The 23,746-nt window shown below is 53.1% G+C and overlaps 1 protein-coding gene across 3 annotated transcripts; it reads left to right on the top strand.

The window, feature by feature from the left end:
* Window positions 1–2,199: 2,199 nt before the first annotated feature.
* Window positions 2,200–23,033, top strand: SCAMP2 (secretory carrier membrane protein 2). Of its 3 annotated transcripts, XM_032865068.1 has the most exons (10): window positions 2,200–2,374; window positions 14,041–14,109; window positions 14,520–14,618; window positions 15,136–15,267; window positions 16,369–16,486; window positions 17,026–17,154; window positions 17,865–18,024; window positions 19,050–19,151; window positions 22,260–22,380; window positions 22,585–23,033. In XM_032865068.1, exons 1-10 carry the CDS (start codon window positions 2,318–2,320, stop codon window positions 22,717–22,719), a joined length of 1,122 nt encoding a protein of 373 aa, XP_032720959.1. In that variant the 5' UTR covers window positions 2,200–2,317; the 3' UTR covers window positions 22,720–23,033. The 3 variants fall into 3 exon arrangements, with proteins under 3 accessions (XP_032720959.1, XP_032720957.1, XP_032720958.1); XM_032865066.1 differs by lacking the exon at window positions 15,136–15,267; XM_032865067.1 differs by lacking the exons at window positions 15,136–15,267; window positions 19,050–19,151.
* Window positions 23,034–23,746: the final 713 nt, after the last annotated feature.

The raw sequence follows: 23,746 nt of genomic DNA, 5'->3' as shown, positions 1-23,746 counted from the left end.
GCTTGATGATGGTAAATGTCACATGCAAGGCCCTTAACCACCTCAGTGTCAGTTTCTTCCTCTATAAAATGGAGATAACAATGTCAGCCTGACAGGTGTGTGGGAGAGTGAGATGAGATGGTGTGAGGTGCAGGAAGGCAGTCAGTGCTTGGTGCTCCTCCGATCCTCCCTGCCCTAAGTACTGCAGACGCAAAACCCCAGTCGCTCCTCCAGGCTGAGCTGCTCACATGTCACACACACACAAGCCAGGGAGAATCGCCTGGAGCTCTGCACGCTGAAGGCTGGGCTGGGCCTTGTTTGGGGAGTAATGTTGCTAAATCCTCTGGAAATAGGCCCTGACATCTGGACCTCAGTCAGCAGCCCAGGAGGAGGGCAGCCAGTTGAGATACCTGGAATGAGGGACTGCAGTCCTGATTGTGCTTCCCTCTGCCCCTTCCCCAATTTGCAAAATCTCTACCTCACATGCCCAGCGGAAAGAAGAAGTGCTGTTTTCTCTGAAATGTTCTGCCTGGCTGTGGACATCCCCCTCCCCTAGGGTCCCCTGGCTCAGATAAATCAGCCTGCACTTCACAGGAAGCTTCAGCATACACTAAGGAATAATAAAATGGAAAATACAAGAATCCTACAAACAGCACATCTCACATACCTCCTACCTTTGAATACCTCTCCTTCTCCTCATCCCCACTCCCCCAGCCATTTGAGCCTTCTGGGAGAAGCTGGAATTTAGACAGTAAAGAGGAAGGTAAGAAAAGTGGGTGAGGTAAACAGTAAATATTTACTTATTACCTATCATGTTCTTGGTACTATGTTAGTGCCAGAAATGTAACAGTGAGCAAAACAGACCTTACTCCTGCCCTTGTGGAGTTTATAGTCTAGTGGGAGAGATAGACATAAACAGATAACCACTAATACGAGTATATACTTACAATTTGCAATACCTCTTATGAAGCAAAACTACAAGGTAATATAAGCATTTGTTGTGGTGGGCGGAGGTGATCTAACGTATAGAGTGGAGAGGCCACTCCTGAAGATGGGGCATCTGAGCTTGGATAAAAGGATAAGTAGAGGTTAACTAGGGTTGATGAGAGCATGGGCTAAAAGCATAGCAGGAAGAGGGAACTTTATGGGCAAAGGTTCCCAGGTAGGAGGGAACAAGGGAAGTTTGAGGAACTGAAAAGCCACTAGCAGGGCTGGATAGGTGCGGGTCCTAAAGGACCTAGAGGCCATACAAGAATTGGGGCCTTTAAGGAAAATAATTGAAGGACTTTAAGCAGTAATGTTTAAAATAATATGATATTATTTTATAATAATACTTTTATAATAATGTTTTATAATAATATTTTAAATAAATGGTATTGTTATAATATTTTATAGTATTTTGTTCCCTTTAAAGCGATCTTTAGTTACAACATAAACAACAATAGACCAATTAGCAGCCCTGTACCAGAGCTGGGTAAGGAATGATAGTGACTGGATTCGGTGGCAGCACAAATGAACGAAGCAGAAGAATATGAAGAAATAAGGGTAGTGGAGAGCATCTCCTCCATTGCTGAAATGTTAACAAATTTATTTAACATTCATTTAACAAATGCTTGATGTCCAGATTCAAATCCCATCTCAGACCCTAAAACAGTCTTGGGCTCAGGGATCCTCATCACTAAATCGATAAAACTTGACCGCAGAGGGCAAGACCTAAAAAGAATCAGAGCTCAGCACCTGTGTGGGACAGATGCGCATGGTCGGTTCTTCCAAGAACCCCTCTGCTGGGCTCTACCACCAGAATCCTCGCCTAGCTCAGCGAAGTCCTTTCGGGTCAGGAACTCCGTTCCCCACTCCCGCCGAAATGGGCCAACACTTGTCTCCTGCCTGGACCAGTGCGACTTTCCAAACTTGCCCTCGAGGGAAATTAAGGATTTAACTTTCCGACTCCACTTAGCAGAGTTTACTTGGGAATTTTCCAAAACGAAGTTGGAAAGAGGAAATTGGAGAGGCTACTGGATAACGTCTCCGGCTCCCGCTCCCTCGAGCCTGGGTGCCGTCCCCAGTGCGGAGCACAAGTGAGCTCGGATAAGGAGCAATGGAAAGTGCGGAACAAATAGAAGCCGAACGCCCACCCGCCGCTCTGTAGTGGGCTGGACGGGAGGGCGGGGCGGATCTCTGTGACGTCAAGGACCACGCCCCCTGAGAGGGCGCCGCGCCTGCGCCAGAACGGCTGCTTCGCTCCCGGAAGTGGAGGGTCTGCACCGAGAGCGCCGCTGGGTCTGGGTGCCCGGAGGCAGAAGCATTGGCGGAGCTCGCTTGTCCGCCCCCGACCGCCATGTCGTCCTTCGACACCAACCCCTTCGCAGACCCAGTGGACGTAAACCCCTTCCAGGTACAGCCCCCAACTCAATTCTCTCTAGTGCCATAGGCCGCGGCCCGGGCCGCTTTCGCTGGAGCCGGGAGACGTGGCGTAGAAGAGACAGGTTGTCTGCCCAATGGAAGAATGGGCTCTGAGGGCTGGCCTATCGTAGTGTCTGTGGGGCGGGACTAGCAGCAGGTGTAACTGAGGAGGGGGCGGGGCTCTGTAGCTTGGAGAGAAGTGGTGGGACCTTCTAGCTCCCCGGGTGTCGCCCCTCTGGCTGGACCCTGCTAGGGAAAGGAACTGAACCAGACGCAGTCAGGGAGACCCCCAGTGTCGGGGAGAGAAGCGACTTCAACTGAGGGGGAAGTGTGGCTACCCCATCCCGCCGTCTTGGGAAGACATCTTCCTTGAGTCACGTTAGGAAAGGGGGTGAAAACAACATAATGGAGAGGTGGAAGCCTCTGCTGGGAAGGAGGAATGTGGGAAGATCCCAAGTTCAGCTCTCCTCCCACCCCCCTACCCCTCCCCCAGCCTCCGCCGAAGAGCCAAACTACCCTACAAACTAGTCTCCACATGGTGTAGGAGACCCACTGAGATTCGCTAGGAAAGGAAGGTTGGGAGAGGGTGGGTAGCCAACGCACACTGAAATATGGACTTGATAAGAATGCCACACCTTGGCCCTGGGTCTAGTTTGGACTGGGATTTGGCTAGATAGGAGAGAGAGCCCAGGTTTAGGGAGTGGGGAGGGCCTCAGGGTCTTGAAGCTCAAGAAGTGCGATCTGATGGACCTGTGTGTGTTGTTAGGGTAGTTGAGATGTGTTGACCTTTGAGCCGGCCTGATCTTTTGAGCAAAGGATCGCGGAAGAAGTCTTCCTACTTAAAGCTGAAACCTTTCTACCTTTGAGCTGAGGGTGCAGGGGTATTCTTTTTCCCCAGTAAAGGGCTTTGGAAAGCCTGTGAAGCTTGTTAGCTCCAGATCTCCTGTGCCTCTTATTTTATGTCTGCTCAAAACCAGTTCTAGGGAAGCTTAATTGCGCTGACTGGTGATTTATGAGCCCCGAGGTTTCTGCTCTGTCAGGATGTCACCAGGCACATTAACTCATCATGCTTGTATTTTATTCTGTTCACTGGCAGCTGCAAAGTTTCCTGCAGGTGTCGGGGAAGTACTTAGAGGGGTCCTCCTGCAACTCTCTGCATGAGTTTTCTCACCTTGAATTCCTTCAAGGATCAGAGCAAAGACAAAGGAGACCAGCAGGGAATAATTGTATACTATCAGAGTCAACATTCTATCCGTCTTTCTTGGTCTCAAGGTATTTAGTCAAAGGGAGCCCTCAGGGCAAATTTTAGTAGCTTGGTCTTTGTAACTTCCTGAACATTCCTCTTGCGGCTTAATGCTTCTTGATGGAACCTTTGCAGGGACCTTGTCTCATCTCTATTAGCTGAGTAAAGAGAAAATATTTGCATCTTTCTTTTCTGTCAGTGTCATCTGGTAAGAGTTTAATTTAATTACAAAACTGCTTTGTAACACTGGACTTTGAGTTTTAGTAAGGATCTAGTAGTCTCTTGGAATGCGTTCTGTGTAATGGTTGGCTTTTTTCTTTTTTTTTTTTTTCCTGTCAGAATCAGAAATAAAATGTCTGTTTCTATCTGAGAGGCAGTCCTCCGGAGATGCAGAGAATTTGTCTCCAGCGGTAGCAGTGGACGAGATAATTGGCCTGAGTGCTGCCCTGTATTAATAGCAGCTTGAAAGTCTTAGGCTTAAACCACATCTTCAGCTCCAGGAGTGATTGTGCAAATTGTGGTAGAAGTAACTTCTGCATTCAAGCGAGACAGTCTGTCCGTCAGGCAGCTCCAGGATATGGCAGGACAGGAAGCAGCTGTGGTCCTGTAAAGAGCAGCATCTGTTGGGGAATCCTGTGTGGGAAGACGGAAGCTGGCTGGCTGTGACTCTGTTCCTTCTTACACTGGACTGGGTTTTTCCTCTTGGCACACAGCCCCACGGGGAGAAGGAGCTTTGGACGTGGGGCCTTCAAGCTCTCCTGGAGAGCCGCCCTCCCCATCCTTGTGATGGAAGTGTTTGCTTCCCTGACTTCCAGGGCTGGGACATTGGGAGGGTGTAGCCCTGGGGTGACTAGGTGTAAGCCCAGCTTCATTTACCCAGGGTGTTAGCACAGAGCTCAGGAGAGAGTAAGGGGAGTGGCGATAGGCTCCACAACTGTCACACCTAACTAGCTTTCAGAGCAGAGTCATGTTTTCTGTCACTCCATGGTGGGTCATGAAAGTATGCTTAGTGTTCAGAGTCCATGGTGGACTGTTAAAGAGTCAGGGCATCCTCAGAAATCTATTGTAACCCCTTAGTCTAGAGAGGAGGAAACCAGGAACCCGGTGAGGACGGGGCATGCTAGAGTTACCAGCTAATTCGCAGCAGGAAGGAGCACATACTGGTCTTAAACTGCATTGGGGTTATTTGGTTATTTAGGCCTGCTAAGGAAAGAATGTATCTTCATCATCACTGCCCCTGTTTTTTTTTTTTTTTTTTGTTTATTTGACAGAGAGAGAGAGATTCAGTGAGAGAGGGAACACAAGCAGGGGGAGTGGGAGAGGGAGAAGCAGGCTCCCAGTTGAGGCGGGAGCCTGATGGGGCTCGATCTCAAGACCCCGGGGTCATGACCTGAGCCGAAGGGAGATGCCCAACGACTGAGCCACCCAGGTGCCCCAGCTGCCCCCATTCTTGAAATTAGAGTACTGGTAAGGTTGATTAGTACTAGTTAAGTGAGTTTTAATTAGTATTCACTAATTAGGGTTAGCTATGCAAGTCCCTCCCCCCCACCACAGTGTGTGGGGCTGGAATAATACAGATTATACTGTGCTTTTTAGCAGCATAGCTTCTGAGTAATACCGGTCCTGAAAGGTACTCAGGGTTATGTAGTCAAATAAATTTGGGAATCACTCTGTATTCCATTTTTGTTGCAGATTGGCAAGGCTTGTTATTTTGTGAAAGGCTCTGCACAATCTTACAGTAAAGACATTTGCTCAACTTTGTCTGACCCAGCACTTCCCAGAGTTATCCAGCAATGGAATCCTTTTTCTGCCAGCTCTTGTAATAGGCCATGCAACTTCCGCTGTGCCTTTAAATTTAAAGAAGCCTAGGCTTCTTTGCCTAGAGTTATAATTGGGATTCTTAGCAAACTCCCTGCCCAGTAAGAGCTGTGAGCACAGAGTTGTCACAAGAGCACAGCAAAGGTTTTTACCAAACTTCCAGGAGGAAGCAGGAAACTGCAAGCCAAGGATTATGGATTTCACAACCTTCCCAGCACTCCCTCACCCCCCTGTTATTCTGTGCCTCTGCTCCGCCCTCTCTGGGTTTGCTCCTCAAAGCTTCTCTGGAAGGGCTTGTTGGGTGGGGAAGGAGAGGGCTGGAGGTGGGCACTGGCGCGCTGGTTGGAGTTTTCAGCAGCCTGCTGGCAAGCAGGTCACCCAGGCCCGTGCCAGGGCCACTTTCCTCCTGGGCGCATCTGCCACGTTGCCTCAGGCAGACAGCGTTGATCTCGAGGAGGGGGAGTAAAGTGGCTGGCGGCACTTGAATAGACAAAACCTTTCAGTGTCGTGCATTGCCAGATCACACAATATCACTTTGACACTTGCCTCCTCAAAATTAAAAGATAATCTCAGCAGTGTGGCTGCTTCCCAAGGATTTAAAACGTTTCTCTCCTGTGGGAGGAGAAAGTGGTGGCAGAAAAGTTGGGCGTGAACAAAGCTCCCCGCTCAGACACAGAGGCTTTGCCACTTCCCGGAGAGGGTGGGCTCCAGCTTGACTGTAACTGTGGGGATTCTTAAACCCACCAGATGGGCCCGTTAGAACTTTCCTGGGGAATAGGAGCACTGTCTCGAGAAAGTTGAAAACGGTGAAGTTCAGACAGTGGGAGTCCAGACAGCTGCCAGATTGGGGGCGGGGGGAGTCGTCTCCCTGCCTCTCGGGCTGGCACCTGGAGCCAGGCTGGGTGCTAGAAAGTGCCTGGCTAGAGACACAGCGGAACTGGAGGCCCACACTTCTGTTGTCTTTGCGGCTACTTGGAGTAGGATAATCCCGTGTTCTGAGCAGTGATAATACTTAACCAGGACAAACCAGGTTCTCGCCGCTCTTTCAGAGAAAAGCGCGGTGTGCATTAGCAAGGCATGACCTGTCCAGCAGTGCTCCCTTGAGATGGCTGATACATTTAGGCACATCACTGAGCTGCTGCCGCTCGAAGGGCCTGTGCAGGAGACAGGGTAAATGAACAGCACATGACCTGCCAGAGCTTCTGATCTGTTCACGGTAATGTGGGTATGATGAGGGCAGTCAAGACTTGCCAGAAGGAGCTGTGACGGATCTGAGGAGGAAAGGTAGAGTCCTGTGGTAGACAGGGATAGGCGGGGTGCAGAGAGCCGGCTGGATGGGAAGAGAGGGTAGTTCCGATTTCAGGTAACGAAGCTTCCACATGCTGTCGCCGCCCAGCCCCAGTCATGTCTTCCCCCCACTTCTCCCACCGTGGGCCTGGACACGTCCACTACTTGAGGCACACTCAGTTGCTTGGCCAGTCCCTCTGGTTGTTCTCTCTGTCCTGGCCTCTTTAACGCTGGGACTCTCACCACCTTCCACCTATTTGCAGGCTGTGAAACCTGGAGCTCTGTCCTTGACTTTGTTCTCACTGTAGACCTCTCTGAGTAAGTTCTTCCACTTGCATTGTAGCCCGCACGCGGGGTGCAGGACCACGTGGCCCTGGGGACCCAAACAAAGCAGGTTCAGCCACTTGCCCCTGACTAAATCCAGAGGCAGAGAGATGAGCGGTGGTGAAACAAGAGAGTTTATTGCCATGAGGCTGAGCCCGGGAAGACGGCGGGCTAGCATCTCGAAGACATCTCCAAAGTGTTGGGGGGAGGGAAGGCTTCCAGGTTTATTTCCGGAAAGTGTGGGACAAAGGTCGGTGGGTATGTGCCAGGTAGGCCATGATGGTTAAATCGCTCGTTGTCTTCAAGTCAGTCACATGTGGAGTCTTGTGGCTCAGACAGCCCTTGTTGCTTTAGGGGGTAGTTTCGGTTCCGGCAGAGGACGCTTTGCCCTCATGGTCTTCAGCCTGCACCCTGGGAGGAGTTGGGAAGAAGCAGCCAGCTAGAATGCTTGAGGTCAGAACAGGGTGGGTGGGGACGGGTGGGGGAGGGGGTGGTGTTGTCCTCTCCCACTGTGGCTTCCAAGTAGCATCTGCGTCCCGCCATCCCAGGTCTAGAGCTCTAGGGGCACCGGGCTCGCTCAGCTGGTAGAGTGCGACTCTTGATTGTTGTGAGTTCAAGAAAACAGATAAACCAACCACATCTAGGACTCTAGCCCTCACCTCCTCCTGAGCTTCAGACCAGTATTCCCACATCTTGCCTGCAGGTTGCCTGCCAGTCAAGCAGACCTCATCCATAGGTATCTTCAGACCAGCTCGGTATCTTCTCCGGGCCTCTCCCTGCTCCCACACACCCACTCCTGAAAAACTTGTTCTTCTTCCACTGTGATCACTGCCCTTGTTCACCAGTCACCCAAGCTGGCCACCCTGTCCCTCAACTTCCCTTTCCCCTTTCTGGCTCAGAGAGTGGCGGAGCCCATGGCATCTCCCCAAGCAAGGTGTCTGGTCTGTCCCCCCTTCTCCACTCCCAGCTGTCATGCCAGTTCTGTCTGTCACCCCTGTGGACTGTGGTCCCGTCCAGGCCTCTCTCCCCGTTCACTGCACTGTCCTCACTGTGGCAGATACCTGTCTCCAGTTGTCCAGCACTGCCCACAGGTGGAGTCCAAACTCTGGCAGCCTGGCCTGACCCCTGCTTCAGGCTGGTTCCTTGGCATTCCTGGCTCCTCTCTCTCTACTCTTCACTCCACAGCCATCAGAGCCTTCTCCTGTGTAGAGGCTGCTTTTATTTTTTATTTATTTTTATGGTTTATTTTATTTTTCTAAAGATTTTATTTATTTGATAGACAGAGATCACAAGTAGGCAGAGAGACAGGCAGAGAGAGAGGAGGAAGCAGGCCCCCCGCTGAGCAGAGAGCCTGATGTGGGGCTCGATCCCAGGACCCTGGGATCATGACCCGAGCCGAAGGCAGAGGCTTTAATCCACTGAGCCACCCAGGTGCCTCGATTTATTTTATTTTTTAAAGATTGTTTTAGAGCAGGGGTAGGGGCAGAAGGAGAGGGAGAATCTCAAGCAGATCCCCCACTAAGCACCGAGCCCAACCCTCATCTTGATCTCACCACCCTGAGATCATGACCTGAGCCGAAACCAAGAGTCAGATGCTTAACTGAGCCACTCAGGTGCCCCTAGAAGCTGGTTTTAAGCGTCAGACTTGAACACCGGAAACCTGAGTCAGGTAAAAGGACCCACAGTGACCCCTGTAGCTGAATGCAAACAGGCTTGTTAAGTGACCCAGCGCAGAAGATCCCTCAGCCCCAGCTGACCAAACGGGCAGCTTACACCTAGGCACAGGTACCAAAAAAGGAAAATTCCATACGTTCCCATACCTCCTCACTTCCCCTTCCCGACAGCCCCCTCTCCCCTGCCCTGCCTCGTGGCAGACTGTCTCTCCTTTGCTGTCCTGCCTGCTGCTCCCTTGCAGCGTTTTCAGTAAACTTCAATGTCCTTGGTCCTGCCTTGGGTGAATTCTGGCAGCCCCCGGACTGGGTCACCCCACATCCTGTAGAGCTGCTGTGCCTTTGCAAATGCTGCTCTTGCCTCCCTCCTCCATGCTTGCTACACATCTGTCATCACTCGAGATCCAGCTCAGGCAGCGCCTGAGTATACAGCCTTCCCTGCCTCCCCGAGTGCTTAGTCCCTTCTTCCCCTGTGAAGGTGCCTGGCCTTGCCTGCTTCCAGGGTGCCTCCTGCCACACTTCCCCTCCTGCCTACTGGTTCTCTGCACTGTCCGCTTCTTGAGGGCAGGAACCAAGGCTTTTTTTCCAGCATCCTAGCCCTGTGCTTGGTGTGGGATGGTTTGAGTAGGGAGGAGACAAAGGTGGAAGGAGGGGGCAGGTGGTCTGTGTGACCGCAGACAGGCCCTGCCTGGGGCGCGGGCGCCAGGGCCAGGAGGGCCTTGGGAGCCCGGCTGGTGGTTTAGCCTCACTTTCCTGGGCTGCAGGAGAGAGAGGCCCTGCCTGCACCTTGCTCATTTGGTGGGTCCTCAGGCTCTTTTTAAAAATGCGTGGGTACATGTGCTTTGAAGGGAAAAATAATGTAATCACATGGAAAATTTGGAAGACAAAATAGATCATTGCAATTTCTTGCCTTTTGAAACCATTGCTATTTTGATGCATTTTCCTGCCAGTCTCTTCATATGAGCACTTTTGACAAAATTGTTATTTGGGATTCATATAACAAAGCACTTTTCTGTGTTGCTGCCCTGTGTCCGTAGCTATGATTTTTAACAGCTGTTTAGACCATCGGGGGGGTTGTGTACCAAAACATTCTTTGCTCACTGTCATTGGACGTTTAAGTTGATTCTGGATTTTTTTTTTTTTTTTTTGGTAATTTATTTCTTAGAAAGAAAGTGAGAGTGAGTTGGGGGAGAGGCAGAGGGAAAGGGAGAGACAGAATCTTAAGCAGACTCCTCGCTGAGCGCGGAGCCTGACGCAGGGCTCCATCTCATGACCCTGAGATCATGACCTGAGCGGAAACCAAAATCAAATGCTCAACCAACTGAGCCACCCAGGAGCCTCTGATTTTTTTCCCTCCTGTTGTAAATACTGGTGCAATAAACATCTTTGCAGATCCAGATTCTTATATATTTTTATCCTATTTCCCCAGGATGGGTTCTCAGGTAAGAGAGTACCAAGGTTCACTGTGGCTCTTTTCACTTGGGACCCAGCCAGCCAGTCTGGGGACGATTGCCCTTTTTAGTCATATGACACACAGCCTTGTCTCCAAAGCAAATAGGATTTCACAGAGGTTCCAAAGTCTTGGTAACTGCCTCTCAAAGAGAATGGCTGAGTGTTTTGTTGTTGTTGTTATTCATGAGGTGTTTATTTAATGTGTTTATTTGGAGCCTGAAATAAATCCCACACGGGGAGCTTGGGTGGAATGTAGGATGGCAAAGTCACAGCTTAAGCGCAGCCAGGACCTGTGACATGGAAAGTGACTGCCAGACTGGAAACAAGTATGTTTTTCCCCGGCCCTTCCCGGCCGAGCTCCAGCCTGCCTGCCTGCCTGCTTCTTTTCCCTCTGTTCTCTGACACTGCGTCTCCACGAAGGGTTCCCCTTCTCCAGTGGTGGTGGGCCTCTCCTCCCCTCCGGGGTCTCCCCTTCCTTCTCCTCCCCTCCCTTCTTCACTCTGCCCTGGGCTCTTGTGCTGTGCACACATGTCTCTGCTAGGATCATCCATCATTGGCTCTGGTAGGGCAATGCACCCTCTTTGTCTTGGTGTGTCCCTCACACCCGGACTGTTCCCCAAATGGAAAGAACTGAGTGCAGGCGTGTTTTCTTTGTTACAGATTCGGCAAAGGGCATCAGGCAGTCTGAGTCCTTTGTGTACCAAGTGGGTTTTGGGTTACCTGTCTATAGGTGAAACTTAGCTCTTGCCATCTCTTGAAATAACTACTTGACCCACTTACGAGTCAGCTGACGTTTGGCGAGTAGGAAAGGACGTAGCTGCTGTGGGCTTCTTATTTGTGGTTTGGAGTAGAAGCCGAGGGTCTTCATTCAGACCAGCCAGTGTGGTCTTTCGTGCAAGACTCTGCATGTCTCCGGCCATGAGTATCCCCCAAGGACTTCCTGAAGTCCAGGAATAAAAAACCGAACAGAAACCGTTGTCCTGGTCAGTCACATGCCCTGTGTTCCTCAGGAGTGGGGTTCCTTCATTCAGTCACACATGGAGCACCTTCTGTTTGTCAACTGCCGCAGGCTTTGGGGGTGCACTGCTGAACAAGCCTTCCCCTCTCAGGCTTGCCACTGTGTCCCTGGAGATAGACAAATTCAGGATCTGGCTCAGCCACCATCCCTGCGATCTTGGACAAACCTACTTCCCCTTTGTGAGCTGGGGCTTTCTCCAGCCTCAAACTAAAGAGAATCATTCCTTGCAGGGTGGTCATGATGTTGAAGCTGGGGGTGGGGGGGTGTGGCTTTTCTCGGCCAGGGCTGCTCAGCTGAGCTGCAGAGCACGGAAGCTGGTTGAAGTGAGGGTTTTCTCCATTCTCTCAAGGATGGATTAGAACCAGAACTACTGTAGATGCACGGGGGAGAAGGCAGCTCATTGCAGACGGTGGCTGCCTTAGGGCATTGGGCCATAATTCTTTCAAGGAATCAGGTTGAAGAAGGCTGGTAGAACCTTCATATCTGACGGCTTGACAACGTGACCTGTTCTGGGGTGACTAGAACTTTACTCTAGCATCACTGTGTCATCCTGGCACATAGTAGATCCCCAGTAAATGTCAGCTCCCTTCCTCTCCCACCAGGCCTAAGCTTCTCATCTTTCAGAAGGAGCCCAGGCCTGCCCGAGTGTTCTAGGCCCCTCTTCTGAGGCAGGGTGCTTCTGGGCCCTGGGGCTGCTGCAATGGCACAGGCGCCCCCTAGCTTTCGGGCAGTACCTCCCCAGAGAAAGTGGAGGAGAGCACGCAGCAGGTGCTCTCGAACATCAGCTTCGAGATCGCATGAGCTTCTGCTCCACATGAGGCCCTTCACCAAACACTAGGAGCTGGAAGTTTGAACTAGATACAGAGGCATCTGGCCACAGAAGTTTATGGCCTGCTAGCCGAGACAGGATTTGTGGTGAGTCTGGTGAGGGGTCCAGGACCAAGTGCTGAAGATTTTAGAAAAAAGCAGGAGAGAGCTCACCATAGGCAGAGTAGTCCGCTCGCCCACCCCCAGAATCCTCTTCTGGCTGACCTTGGTAAAGGAAATGACCTCTCTTCATGGTCTGGAGGTTGCCTGTTAAGACGTATGCACCTCAGGCAGACATGTGGGCCAGCACCCAAAACTGCTACCAGAGCCACCTCTCTGTCCTCTGTCCTGTGACACAGACTCAGGTAACCAGTTCCCTGGATGGTGGATCTGATTTCAGTGACTTCAGCTCACACAGTCTGCTGTGGCTTGGTGCTTTGCTGGGTCGAAAAGGGGAACAGAGCCCGAGCCCCAAATCTTTCATGCAAGAAGCCAGCCCAGTGATTCTGGGAGATATCTGCTAATCTTTCAGCCAATGAATAACCTCAAGGCCAGTTCCTCCAGCTCAGCTGGCCTTCTGAACCTCACCTTGTCATTTTGTCCCAAGTTGCAGGGGCCACTAGGCGGGGATGGTGGCCAGCAGAGGAAATTGGATGGGGTGCAGAGAGATGAGGTATCCAGAGAGAAGAAGGGAGTTGGAGCTGCATGACCAGCTCTGGGCTAGGCCCGGGAGCCAGCCAGCCAGTCTCACCGGTCAGGAATCAGACGAGAATTGGTGTGTGTGAAAAACATCAGAGAGAACACTCACAGCTGACCCTTGGTTTTGTGAATGTACGGAATAGGGAGCCAGCCATTTTGAGACCTAAGACAAGTACAGTGCCATGGTTAGGGTCTGTTTCCACATCTGACCTGTGAGGGGATTGTCCTCTGAAGGCCTGTCTCATGTGAATACCGTGTTTGAGAATCCATTTAGTGGAGGTGAAGCTGGGCCAGCAGAACGGGAGCATGTGGACCGTAGTGAGGGTTGGGGGTTGGGAGGGTTAGATACACAGAGGCGGGCCAGGGGAGGCCTGTAACCAGGAACTTGGCAGAGTCCAGTGGCCCTGAGCCCATCCTTTACAGCTCTTTCTTCCAGAGCCCAGGCATCGCTGTGGAGCTGGACCTGAGCCCCATACCTATTATATGCGGGGAAGGGAGAGGGGAAGGGATGGATGATAGAGGGTGAGGAGGAGGCAGGATGAGGCCACTGCCTGTTGACCTTGGGCCAGCCGGGGGATGCTGGGGAGAAGGAGATGACAGGGAGTGCTGTGCAGGCCCTAGGCCAGAGGGCTGGCCTTGGCAGAGGTCAGATGGGGAAGGGAAGACTCAGGAAGGAAAACTCAGGAAAAGACTGTGTTCTGAGGACATTTTTGGATTTTTTGAAAAGAATCCAGAAAAAAAACCCCAAAAACATTTTCCCGGCTTTTCATCTGAGCCCTTCATGCCTCTCTATTCCTAGCAAGTGTGCCTGATTTAATAAAACCAGCACTGGCAGCCAGCAGCACGTTTTTGTTCCAGAACCTTAAACTGTCCTTTAAAAATGGAGAGGAATAAGTGCTTCCTGTAAAATAATAAATACAACAGTAGAGAAAGGTTATGAAGTAAAAAATAATTCTCTACACCACCCCCCCATGGCCCCCCACGCCCCCAGTCCCTGGAGGTAAATGCTGTGAACCATTTTGAATCTGGAAAGGACACTAACAAGGACATGGGTGGTATCTATTCCGAGGTCTCATAGTGGGAAGCTTGTTCTGGGTCTTTCCTGGGAAGTCATTGGGGCTGAACTTGTCCTTTTCTAGAAGAGATCACAGCTCTTGTGTGGCAGGGGCTGGGCACAGGAGCCTTCCCGAGAGGCTTTTCAGGGCACCAGGAAGGGGCTCAGCAGTGTCCCTCCAGCCAGGTATCCCTGGGAGGGGCCAAGGGACAGTGATGTCCCTCCCCTTCATCAGGGTTCTCTCTTCTCCCGGGTGTCTCACGGCTGTTTTTTGTTACCTTCCCAGGATCCCTCTGTGACCCAGCTGACCAGTGCTCCACAGGGTGGCCTGGCGGAATTCAACCCCTTCTCAGAGGTTGGTGAGCATGCCCTCTTTCTGAGTCCCTGGGCCCTTTGGCTGGTGCTAGGTTTCTGGGGCAAGGGGCCTTGGCAGAGGCAGAAACAGCTCTGAGAAACTTCCGTCCTCAAAGGGATAGCCCTAGTGGGCTTGGGGTGGGGGGGAAGGGTGAAGAAGTCACCAGTTCTTCCCTTGGGATCTGTGATCTGGGCCCTTCCCTGAAGAGATCAGGACTGTGCTGGGCAGCTGGGGCTCCAGCAAGAGACCAGAGGTGCTGGGTGAAGCACCACACTGCCCAGCGCCTGAGGCTCAACTGATGGCCAGGAAGTCGCAAAGGTAGGCCCAGGCCTGCCTTCGGGGCAATGCCCCTCACTGGCAGGCTGACTGGTGCAGCCACTCACCTGCCTCCTTTGGTGTGTCCCATGCAGACAAATGCAGCAACAACTGTTCCTGTCACACAGTTCCCTGGGCCCTCGCAGCCGGCGGTTCTCCAGCCTTCAGTGGAACCAACCCAGCCAACCCCCCAGGTACTATTAACAGAGATCCTTTTAGCCTCTCCTTTCCAGTAAGGGAAGCCCCCAGACCAGTAGCTGAGCCCTGAGATTGGGAGTGGGGGTGGACAGAGGGCCTTCATTCCCAGCTCCCCTTCAAGGGCCCTCTTGACCTTGGAGCTAGTCATTTGCATGCGGAGGGTCTGCTCAGCCAGCCTCGATCCTCACCCCGCCCCACTACTACCACCAGAAACTAAGCTCTGCTTATCAGGCTGGAGTCCTTGCTGTCTTGAGCAAGAGCCTTTGCCCCTGTTTTGGCATTCCAGATCCTCCTGGAGCCTTTGGTTTGTCCTCTCTTACTCGGGGCCCAGAATCTCTCTCCCTCTCGCACTCTCACTTTTCTTTTTTTCACCTCTTTCATTGCCCTCTGTCCCTTCACCAAATGCTGGGGCTCTGGTCTGCCTCATGCCTGACTCTCTCTGCCATCACCTCGCTACCCTGCCCCCCTACCCCCCATCCCCTCTACCCCTGGTGGCCACGGCCCTCAGTGGAGTGTGTGTTGCTTAGACAGGCCAGCGAGTTCCTGCCTACCAGACTCCTGGCAGTGAGGGAGCTCTCAGAGAGGCAGATGCTGCCAGGAGGAGATAGTATTCTCAGAGACAGCTACACGCGAAAGCTTCCGAAGGTAGGCAAAGTGTAGATGAGCCTGAGTGAGAGCAAGGCCTGAGCCGGGTTTTGGACTCTCATGGGCCCCAAGCTGCTCCCACCATCTGACTGGACTTGGGAGGGAGGGCGAAGACCCTCAGCAGGGTCCAGTGTGGTCAGTTCTGGTCCTGCTTTTGCCTCTGGGGCCTGAAACTTACCTCCGAAGGCAGCCTCAGCTCGTCGGAGAACTCTTTTTGGAGAGAGCAAGAGAGCGAGTGTGGGTATGAGTACACGTGCACGCACATGTACGTATGTACACATAACACCTGGCTGGTCATCCCGCAAGGTGACTGGTTTGAGATCCGCTGCCTAAGGACTGTAGACTTCAGGAGGAGCCAGGCGCCCGTGGCTGTAGCGCCTGGCAGGAGCGGGGCCCAGGACCCTGCACTGGAATGCCTCACATGAAGCTCCCTGGATGCCTCCCTGGAGGCTTTGCTCTTCCTGGACAGGGGATAAAGCTTGGACTGTGCATGTCACCAGAGCCAGGCAGAGCAGGGCCCAGCCGAGGGCGCTGGCCTGGGGTGTACCCGGTTGCAGTTCAGGTGGACATCAGGGGGCTGCTCCTGGGGGTGGGGTGGGGTGGTGCTTAAATCCCTAAGGCCCTAGGTGCGTTTTGGTCAGCCCTCCAATGCCTGCCCCCTGCACTCACTGCTGGCAGGTTTGCACTGTGTCCCCTTCACACACGCACCCTCCAGGCTCTTCAGGTGAGGTGTGGCTCTTCGGGTTTCTGTAGAAGTTAGTCTCTTGTGAGGCCATTTTCCCTTTGCTGTTACCCCAAAAGGTCACTGTAATTGAACTTTGCCTGGATTCTAGAATGGGGGTTAGTTCTCTAATCTCAAGCCCAGGGAAGAAGGGGAGACGAGCCCTGCCTAAGGCTGGTTAACACCTAAGAGGACAGAGGTGTTGAGGCAGTAGGAGATAGGTCGCCTTGGCATCTCTGTGGTGGTCTCTGGTACCCCAGACACCATGGGGTTGGAATTGGCTCTCCCTGCCTGGGGCAAGGCCCTCCCACCTTCAGCTCAGGCTGATGCTGTCCCTCTGTCTCCTGTGTCCGGCTGCCCCCACCCTCTGTGTCCCCCAGGCCGTGGCCTCCGCAGCGCAGGCAAGCCTGCTCCGGCAGCAGGAAGAACTGGACAGGAAAGCAGCTGAACTAGAGCGCAAGGAGCAGGAGCTGCAGAACACAGTGGCCAACTTACACGGTAAGGGAGGCTGCCAGCCTCTTGGCCAGCCTGCCTGACGCAGGAGCCTTCCCTGAGCCTGCTCAGGCCAGGGCAGCCCTGGAGCTTTGTTGGGCTCTAGATCATCTCAGCGGCGCTAGTGCCAGTGCCCAGAAGGGCAGCAAGGTGGAGGCCGGGAGACCTGCAGTGTGGTCCTCAAACTATAGATTGTTTCCATGCTCCTTCCCAGCTCTGGAGGGTTTTGCTAGAGTAGGGCATTGGTCCTGTGTGCAACTCCCCCTCATCTTTGTGATGATGAGCCCTTGTGTTTATGGGCTGGTTGTTCCTAAAAGTAATGACTTAGGCCCTCTTGCTCCATTTGGGATCCATTATCTTGGAGTAGCTTGTGGATATTCGTGCTCCATGCCACTTTGCCCATCCCACTCCCTACCCATAGTGATTCTGACTCCCACTTGCCGGCCTCTTCTGGGAGCCCTGGTTTGGCCCATAAACTCCAGGAGTGTGCACCCCACATGCTGCTACAGAGGCCAAGCCTGACTGCATTGCTTGTTCACCCACAGTAAGAGAGAACAACTGGCCGCCCCTGCCCTTCTGGTGCCCTGTCAAGCCCTGTTTCTATCAGGATTTCTCAGTGGAGATCCCTGCCGACTACCAGCGGATATGCAAGATGCTGTACTATCTCTGGATGTGTGAGTCCGGGGCGTCTTCTGAGCGCAAGGGGGAAGTGGGTTGTAACTCCAGAGCCCTGTCTGTGCTCTGGCTGCTCCTCACTGCAGACTCCAGCCTTCCTCAGGGCTGGGCTGGGGTCGGGGTGGGGGTTGCCTTCTGGCCACACATTGGCCCTCCACTGTCTATTCCCTGTCCTGGGAAGCCTCCTGAAAGGGCCCACTCACCCCAGTTCACACCACAGATCGAGTAGGGTGGGACTAGCAGGAGGCTGCAGAGTTCCTCTGGGGCTTATTGCCCGTGAAACGCCCTCCTTTGACAAAGGCCTTCCTCCCCACAGGCCTCTTGGCTCCTAGGAATGTGAGCGGATATAAGACCCCCCCCTATAGCTCCACTGTGGGCCCTCTAGGGCCAGGGACAAGAGTCACTGAAAGACTTCTTCCCCAGGGATCAGCCCTTGAGTCTGCATCTCCCCTTCCCCCCTCTGCCCTCCTTCATATGCTTGGGCTGTACCCTCACCTTTTAGGAAATTGGTTTGGTCCCTGGTTTTGCTGTCTCAGAAAAACCAGGATTTGGGAGCTCACCTTCCCTCGGTGCAGACCAAGGACTGGCGTTTCTGCTGATGCCCTCACTGTAGGGACCTCACATCCTCTCTGGGGTTGGTTTGCTGGGCCCAGGAGCCCTTCTGTCCCCTCAGCACCAGCCTGTCTCTCTCTCTCCTCACCCTCCCCAGTGCATTCAGTGACTCTGTTTCTGAACCTGCTTGCTTGCCTGGCCTGGTTCTTAGTCGACAGCTCCAAGGGAGTGGACTTCGGCCTTTCCATCCTGTGGTTTATCATCTTCACCCCCTGTGCCTTCCTTTGTTGGTACCGACCCATCTATAAGGCCTTCAGGTGAGTGGGGCTGGGGCAAGGGGAGTGTATGGCTAGCATCCCAGGTAGCAGGCCAAGGGCCTTATGCCCAGGGGCCCCATCCCAGTCTTGGAGCAGAACAGGATGGTGGGGGAATCCTTTCCCATTCTCATCCACAGTGCGAGCAGACGGGGTTCAGGACCCATTTTCCTGAGATGTTGTATCCGGGGTCTGAGTACTGTCCTTGGACTAGGCACGGGAGACCTAGAGAGGGGTCCTTGGGCTCCCACCCACTCCCATGTGGTCTGCTGCGTTACTAGGAAGAGGGCGGGGCTTCTTCAGCTCCCTTCCGAGGCTTTAGGGAGTCCACTTTGATAAGCGCTGCATGGCTTATCGCTCCTAGGTTGTTTCCGCCTCTCCCCTGCCTCCCCAGTAACTCTTGAGCCTGCTGAGTGCAGACGGGCTGGTGGAGAATAGATACTATGAGCTCGAGCAGATCTATCTCATAGACCTCTAGCGTTTGTGGCATTGTGCCTCCCAGTTGCTGCTTTCAGGCTTGGGAGCCTAGCAGGTCCCAGGGAGAGGGGGCAGGCGGTGGCAGAACCTTCCCATGCACTCTGCGGGCAGTACGCCAGCCCTCGAGGACATGGGGATGGAGGTTTGGTCTACAGTTCTGTGCTCCCCAAATAGCTTTTTATTTGACCCAGGCCAGTGGTTTTATTATTGGGTGTTTCTGTCTTTGGCATCGATTTCCTTGTCTCTTATGAAATGCAGGTACATAGCCCAGAAAATGGACTATTAAGTTCTTTATGTCATCCTCTGGGGAGCAACTTTATTAGCTCTTTGAGTAAGGGGTCAAGCATTGACCCCTTAAACTGGAGGGCAGTTAGTGGCAAGCTGTTTCTGATTATGGCTGTGGCTGTTTGTGTTCTCTGGCCAGTGTGGCTGGTTCCGTGGAGCTTTCTACGCTCCCATCCTGCCTTCTGGCTCCTAATGCCAAGCGAGGAATACTGAGGAGTGAACCCCCGGCCCACTTAATGACCTTGGGTTTCCCCTTCTCTCCACAGGTCCGACAACTCTTTCAGCTTCTTCGTGTTCTTCTTCATATTTTTTTGTCAAATAGGGATCTATATCATCCAGTTGGTAGGCATCCCTGGCCTGGGGGACAGGTGAGTCCTGGGGCAGCATGAGGGGGTAAAGCTTCGGAGGTGGCCTGACCTCCCTTGCCCTGTCTCCTCGCTCCCACAGAGCCCTCCGAGAGGACCCATTCTCCACTCTGGCCGGGAAGGTGGGGGGCAGGCTGCCTGGTGTCCTCCTCTGTCCCTCCCATTCTTCCCGGGTCACCACTCACTGCCTCACCTGTTCACCACTTTCTGAGGTGTTGTGGGTGGACTGGCCCCAAACCCTTAGGCTACCAGGGCTACGTCCTGTGGAGAATTGCATCCTCTTCCTTTCCTCTGGCCGTTTCCTCCCAGAGGCTGGTGCTGCTTCTACAGGCCCCAGGTGAGCCCTTGGGTTTGGGTAGCTGCCGACAGAGGCCCTGGCCTTTTGTGGACTTGGTGCTGTGACTTTGTCCAGAGACCCTGTAATGTCAGGAGCTGGAGCCCCAGCCCCTCTGGACTGGCTTTGAGCACAGAGCCGGCTTGAGTTTCCTGGGTGCTGGAGTCCTCGGCTCAAAATTAGCCTCAAAAAGAAAAGCTGCCAGCTGAGGTTTTCCTTTCTGCCCCAGTGCACAGGGGACATTACAGAAAGGTCAGGCAGCCGCTTGGCTGAGAGCCTGAGCCTGGAAGGGCTGCACTACTTTGGTCCCTTCCCTCCAGCGGAGCTGGCAAATGCAGGGCGGAGGGAGGGGCCTGACTCACCTTGCGCTCCGAGCGTGCCCGCTGCCCTCCCGCCACCCCTCATCCATCTCGCCCTGCTGTTTCTGGGCTTGCCCCTTTCTCTTTGAAAATGTCATTACTCACTACCCTCAGTGAGATCCTGGAAGACAGACTGTCGCGTAAGTGCTCTTTGCTTCCCAGGCTGGGAGTCAGAAGGCTGGCGTTCTGGTCCGAGCCCGCCCCCCGTCCTGCCCCCTCACAAGCTCGGCAGCCTCTGGCTTCCCAGCGCCTCCCCACCTCACCTCCCGACCCCCGCGGCTGGGTGGATAGACCACCCCCTTTCTTGTTATCAAGTATAAAATGCACAGAACATAAAATTTATTTTAGTGATCCCTTAACACATCTTAAAGTAAAAAATTCAGTGGTGTTTAGTAGGTCCACAGTGTTAGGCGGCCCCATCCACCAGTTAGTTCTAGGACATTTGCGTCACCCTGAGAGGAGACTGTACTTAGCAGGCATCCTGCTCCCTCCTTCCTGGAGCCCCTGCCAGCCATGAAGCTGCTCTCTCACTCTCTCTCGCGCGCTCTCTCTCTATCTGGATCTGCCTTCTCTGGACATTTGGTCTAAATGGAACCATACAGTATGGGGCTTTTTACGCCGGCCTCACTCAGTGTGATGTTTTTAAGGTTCACGCTATAACATGGCTCAGTACTTCCCTCCTCTTTACGAAGTACTCTTCCATCCGCTTGTCCGTTCATCAGTGGACACACCCTGGGGTAGTTTCCACCTTTTTGCTGTTGTGAACAGTGCTGCTATGAACATCTTTGTACAAGCCTTTGAATACCTGGTTTGGGTTCTTTTGGGGTATGTATCTGGAGTGGAATTGCTGGGTCACGTGTTAAGTCTGTGGTGGGGTGGCCACGGGGTAGGAGGGTTCTCATATGGCCACACCATTTCCGTTGGCAGTATACGAGGGCTCTTATTTTTCTGCAGCCTCACCAGTGCGTATTTTATTTTGTTGTGTTCCCAGCCTAGAGGTGTATCTCACTGTGGTGGGTTTTTGTTTGTTTGTTTGTTTGTTTGTTTTAAGTAGGCTCCATACCCAACATGGAGCCCAGCATGGGGCCTGAACCCACGACCCTGAGACCAAAACCCAGGGTGTGTCACCAACTGAGCCACCCAGGCACCCCGAGTGTGGTTTTTGATTGGCATTTCCTGAATAACTAATGATGTTGACCATCTTTTATGTGCTTTTTGGCCATTTGTGTTTCTTCGTTGAAGAAATGTCTATTCAGGTCTTCCTCTGGTAATTGGGTTGCCATTTTGTTTTCGAGTTCTTTATATATTCTGGATATGAACTTACCAGATTAACACATTTTCCCCCCCTTCTTTATATTATTTTTTCATTCTGTGATACTGTCATTTGATGCACAAGTTTTAATTTTGATGAAGTCCAATTTCTTTCTTTTGTTGCTTATGTTTTTTTGGTGTCATATCTAAAACCAGTGCCAAACCCAGAGTCATGAACTCTTTTCTTCTAAGCATTCTAGCTTTAGCTCGTATTAGGTCTCTGATCCATCTTGAGTTAGATTTGTGCCTGGCTGAAGTCAGGGTCCAGCTTCTTTGTTTTGCGTGTGGCTGCCCAGCGCCATTTGTTGAAAAGATAGGTATCTTGGCACCCTTGTCAGAAATCAGTTGATGGGGATGCCTGGGTGGCTCAGTGGATTAAGCCTCTGCGTTTGGTTCAGGTCATGATCCCAGGGTCCAGGGATTGAGCCCCCCCCATCCGGCTCCTTGCTCAGCGGGAAGCCTGCTTCCCCCTCTCCCTCTGTCAAATAAATAAATAAAATCTATAAAAGGATAATAAAAATATTTTTAAAAAAAGAAATCAGTTGATGGTAGATGTATCAGTTTGTTTCTGGACTCTCAGTTCTTTTCCATTGATCTGCATGTCCTTGTGCCAGTACGGCACTGTTTTGAGACCTGTGGCTTTGTAGTAAGTTTTAAGTCCAGAAATGGGAGACTATCCCCTCTTAGAGATAAGGACACTGGGGCTCAGAAAGGCGACATGACTGACTGGAGGCAGAGGGGCTGCCCTGGGTCCTGGCAGGAGTTGCTGAGGTGACAGGATGAATGCAGTGGGTTGGCCAGTGGTCCTCCTTCCCGGGGCTGGGCTTTGGGAGTGAGCAGTCAGGCTTTCCATGTCCCCTAGAGTGGCAGGAAAAGGCCCTCTGCTGGACCACTCCTGTCTGAGGGGGCAGCATGGGGCCTGTCAGCCTTCACAGAGGCCTGGGCTCTCACAGCCCAAGGGCTTCTGGCCCATGGCTCTGTGCCACAGGGAGGTGCCTGGTGGTGGCCGGTCAGTCTACAGCGGCCACTTGAAGAGCCCCTCATGGGGACCTCTGGGGCCCCCTCTCACTGTGTCCCCTCTGGCTTCCTCCTTCCCCGCCTTCGCAGTGGCTGGATCGCAGCCCTGTCTACGCTGAAGCAAGACCACTTGGCTGTGTCAATCATCATGATGGTGGTGGCTGGCTTCTTCACCCTGTGTGCTGTGCTCTCACTCTTCCTTCTGAAGCGGGTGAGTGGTGGGTGCTGGGCCAACAGCAGCCGGAGGAAGAAGGCAGCTCTTTCCTGCCTTCGCCTCAGGGATGCCCATCCCTGGAGGCAGTTGGGCTCCCCGCTCCTGGGCCCCGGAGATCCAGTGACTGTTGTCACCAAGTTTCTGGGTGGGAGGTCAGGCGGGTCCCCAGGGCTCACTTCTCACTGCAGCCTCTTTCCCCAGGTACACTCCCTGTACCGCCGGACGGGGGCCAGCTTCCAGCAGGCCCAGGAGGAGTTTTCCCAGGGCATCTTCAGCAACAGGACCTTCCGCAGTGCCGCCTCATCTGCTGCCCGAGGAGCCTTCCAGGGGAACTAGTCCTCCTGACTCTCCTTCCTCTACCCCAGCCTTTTCTCTCGCCTGCCTTCTAGCTGCACTTTCCGTGGGTGCCTTAAACAGTGGTTATGCCCAGCACAGACCTGGGAGGGTCTTGCACAGTCCTTCCTCCTTCCTCAGCTACCAGCTCTCCATTCTGCCTGAGGGGAGGGGAGGGAGGGACAGGGACTTTTTTTTTTACACAAGAGAAAAAAGGAAAAAAAAAAGCTGTCTTTCCTTCTCCTGGTGGTGGTTTGGTAGGTTCAAAGCAGTGGGACTGTAGTTCACTTCCCCTTACACAGATACATGCACGCGTGCACACGCACACACACCCACACACATCACATAGGTGTACACAGTTGGGATCACCAGCTGACCTGGGCCCATGCCAGCTGCAGTTTTATTTCTGCCAGGGTCCTGGGACTCCACTCCTCCCCTAGCAGGCCTGGCCTGCATCTGGCTCCACAGGCCCCGCCTTTGGCTTCCACAGTCCTGCCTTTCTCTCCTGCCTAGGCAGGAGTAGTCTCCCCAGGCCCCCCTTTAGATGAGCTGCAGTCCAGGTGGATGGAAAGCTCTGTTCCCCAGATCACTCTGAGGTGGTCTCTGGGCTTCCAGAGCCTCTGACACGGTCACTCCCAGGCTCTTCCTTGCCTTCTGTTTCTCCCAGATTTATAGCCCTTTAGTGCCCCCTGCACCTTCCTGGTGTGGCAGGCATGTGTGCCCTCTGGGGCCCTCTCTGAGCCCTTGCCCTCTCCCCTCTGTTGACTTATTGAATGTGCAGTGGGTTTGGCTGGGATTCGGGGATGGAGAGGGATGGAGGACATTGACCCCAAGTAGTCCTTTGCCCAGCCTTTGACAGTTGTCTAGGGGGGTGGAGTCTGACTATCCTGGTGTGGTTTGGCCTTGTTTCGATATCCTCTTCTCCTGAGGGTCAGTGGCCCTTAGCCATGGCCTCAGCTTCTTCCCCACTCTGCCTTCTCCCCTCAGCAATATCTCGTGTGTATGACTCTTCTGGGGGGCAGAAGAATCA

Source organism: Lontra canadensis, unplaced genomic scaffold (genome assembly GCF_010015895.1).
Source record: "Lontra canadensis isolate GAN:19392208 unplaced genomic scaffold, GSC_riverotter_1.0 scaffold28, whole genome shotgun sequence".
Taxonomy (NCBI): domain Eukaryota; kingdom Metazoa; phylum Chordata; class Mammalia; order Carnivora; family Mustelidae; genus Lontra; species Lontra canadensis.
The sequence above is the reverse complement of the archived record's forward strand: the minus strand, read 5'-3'. Positions and strand labels throughout refer to the sequence as shown.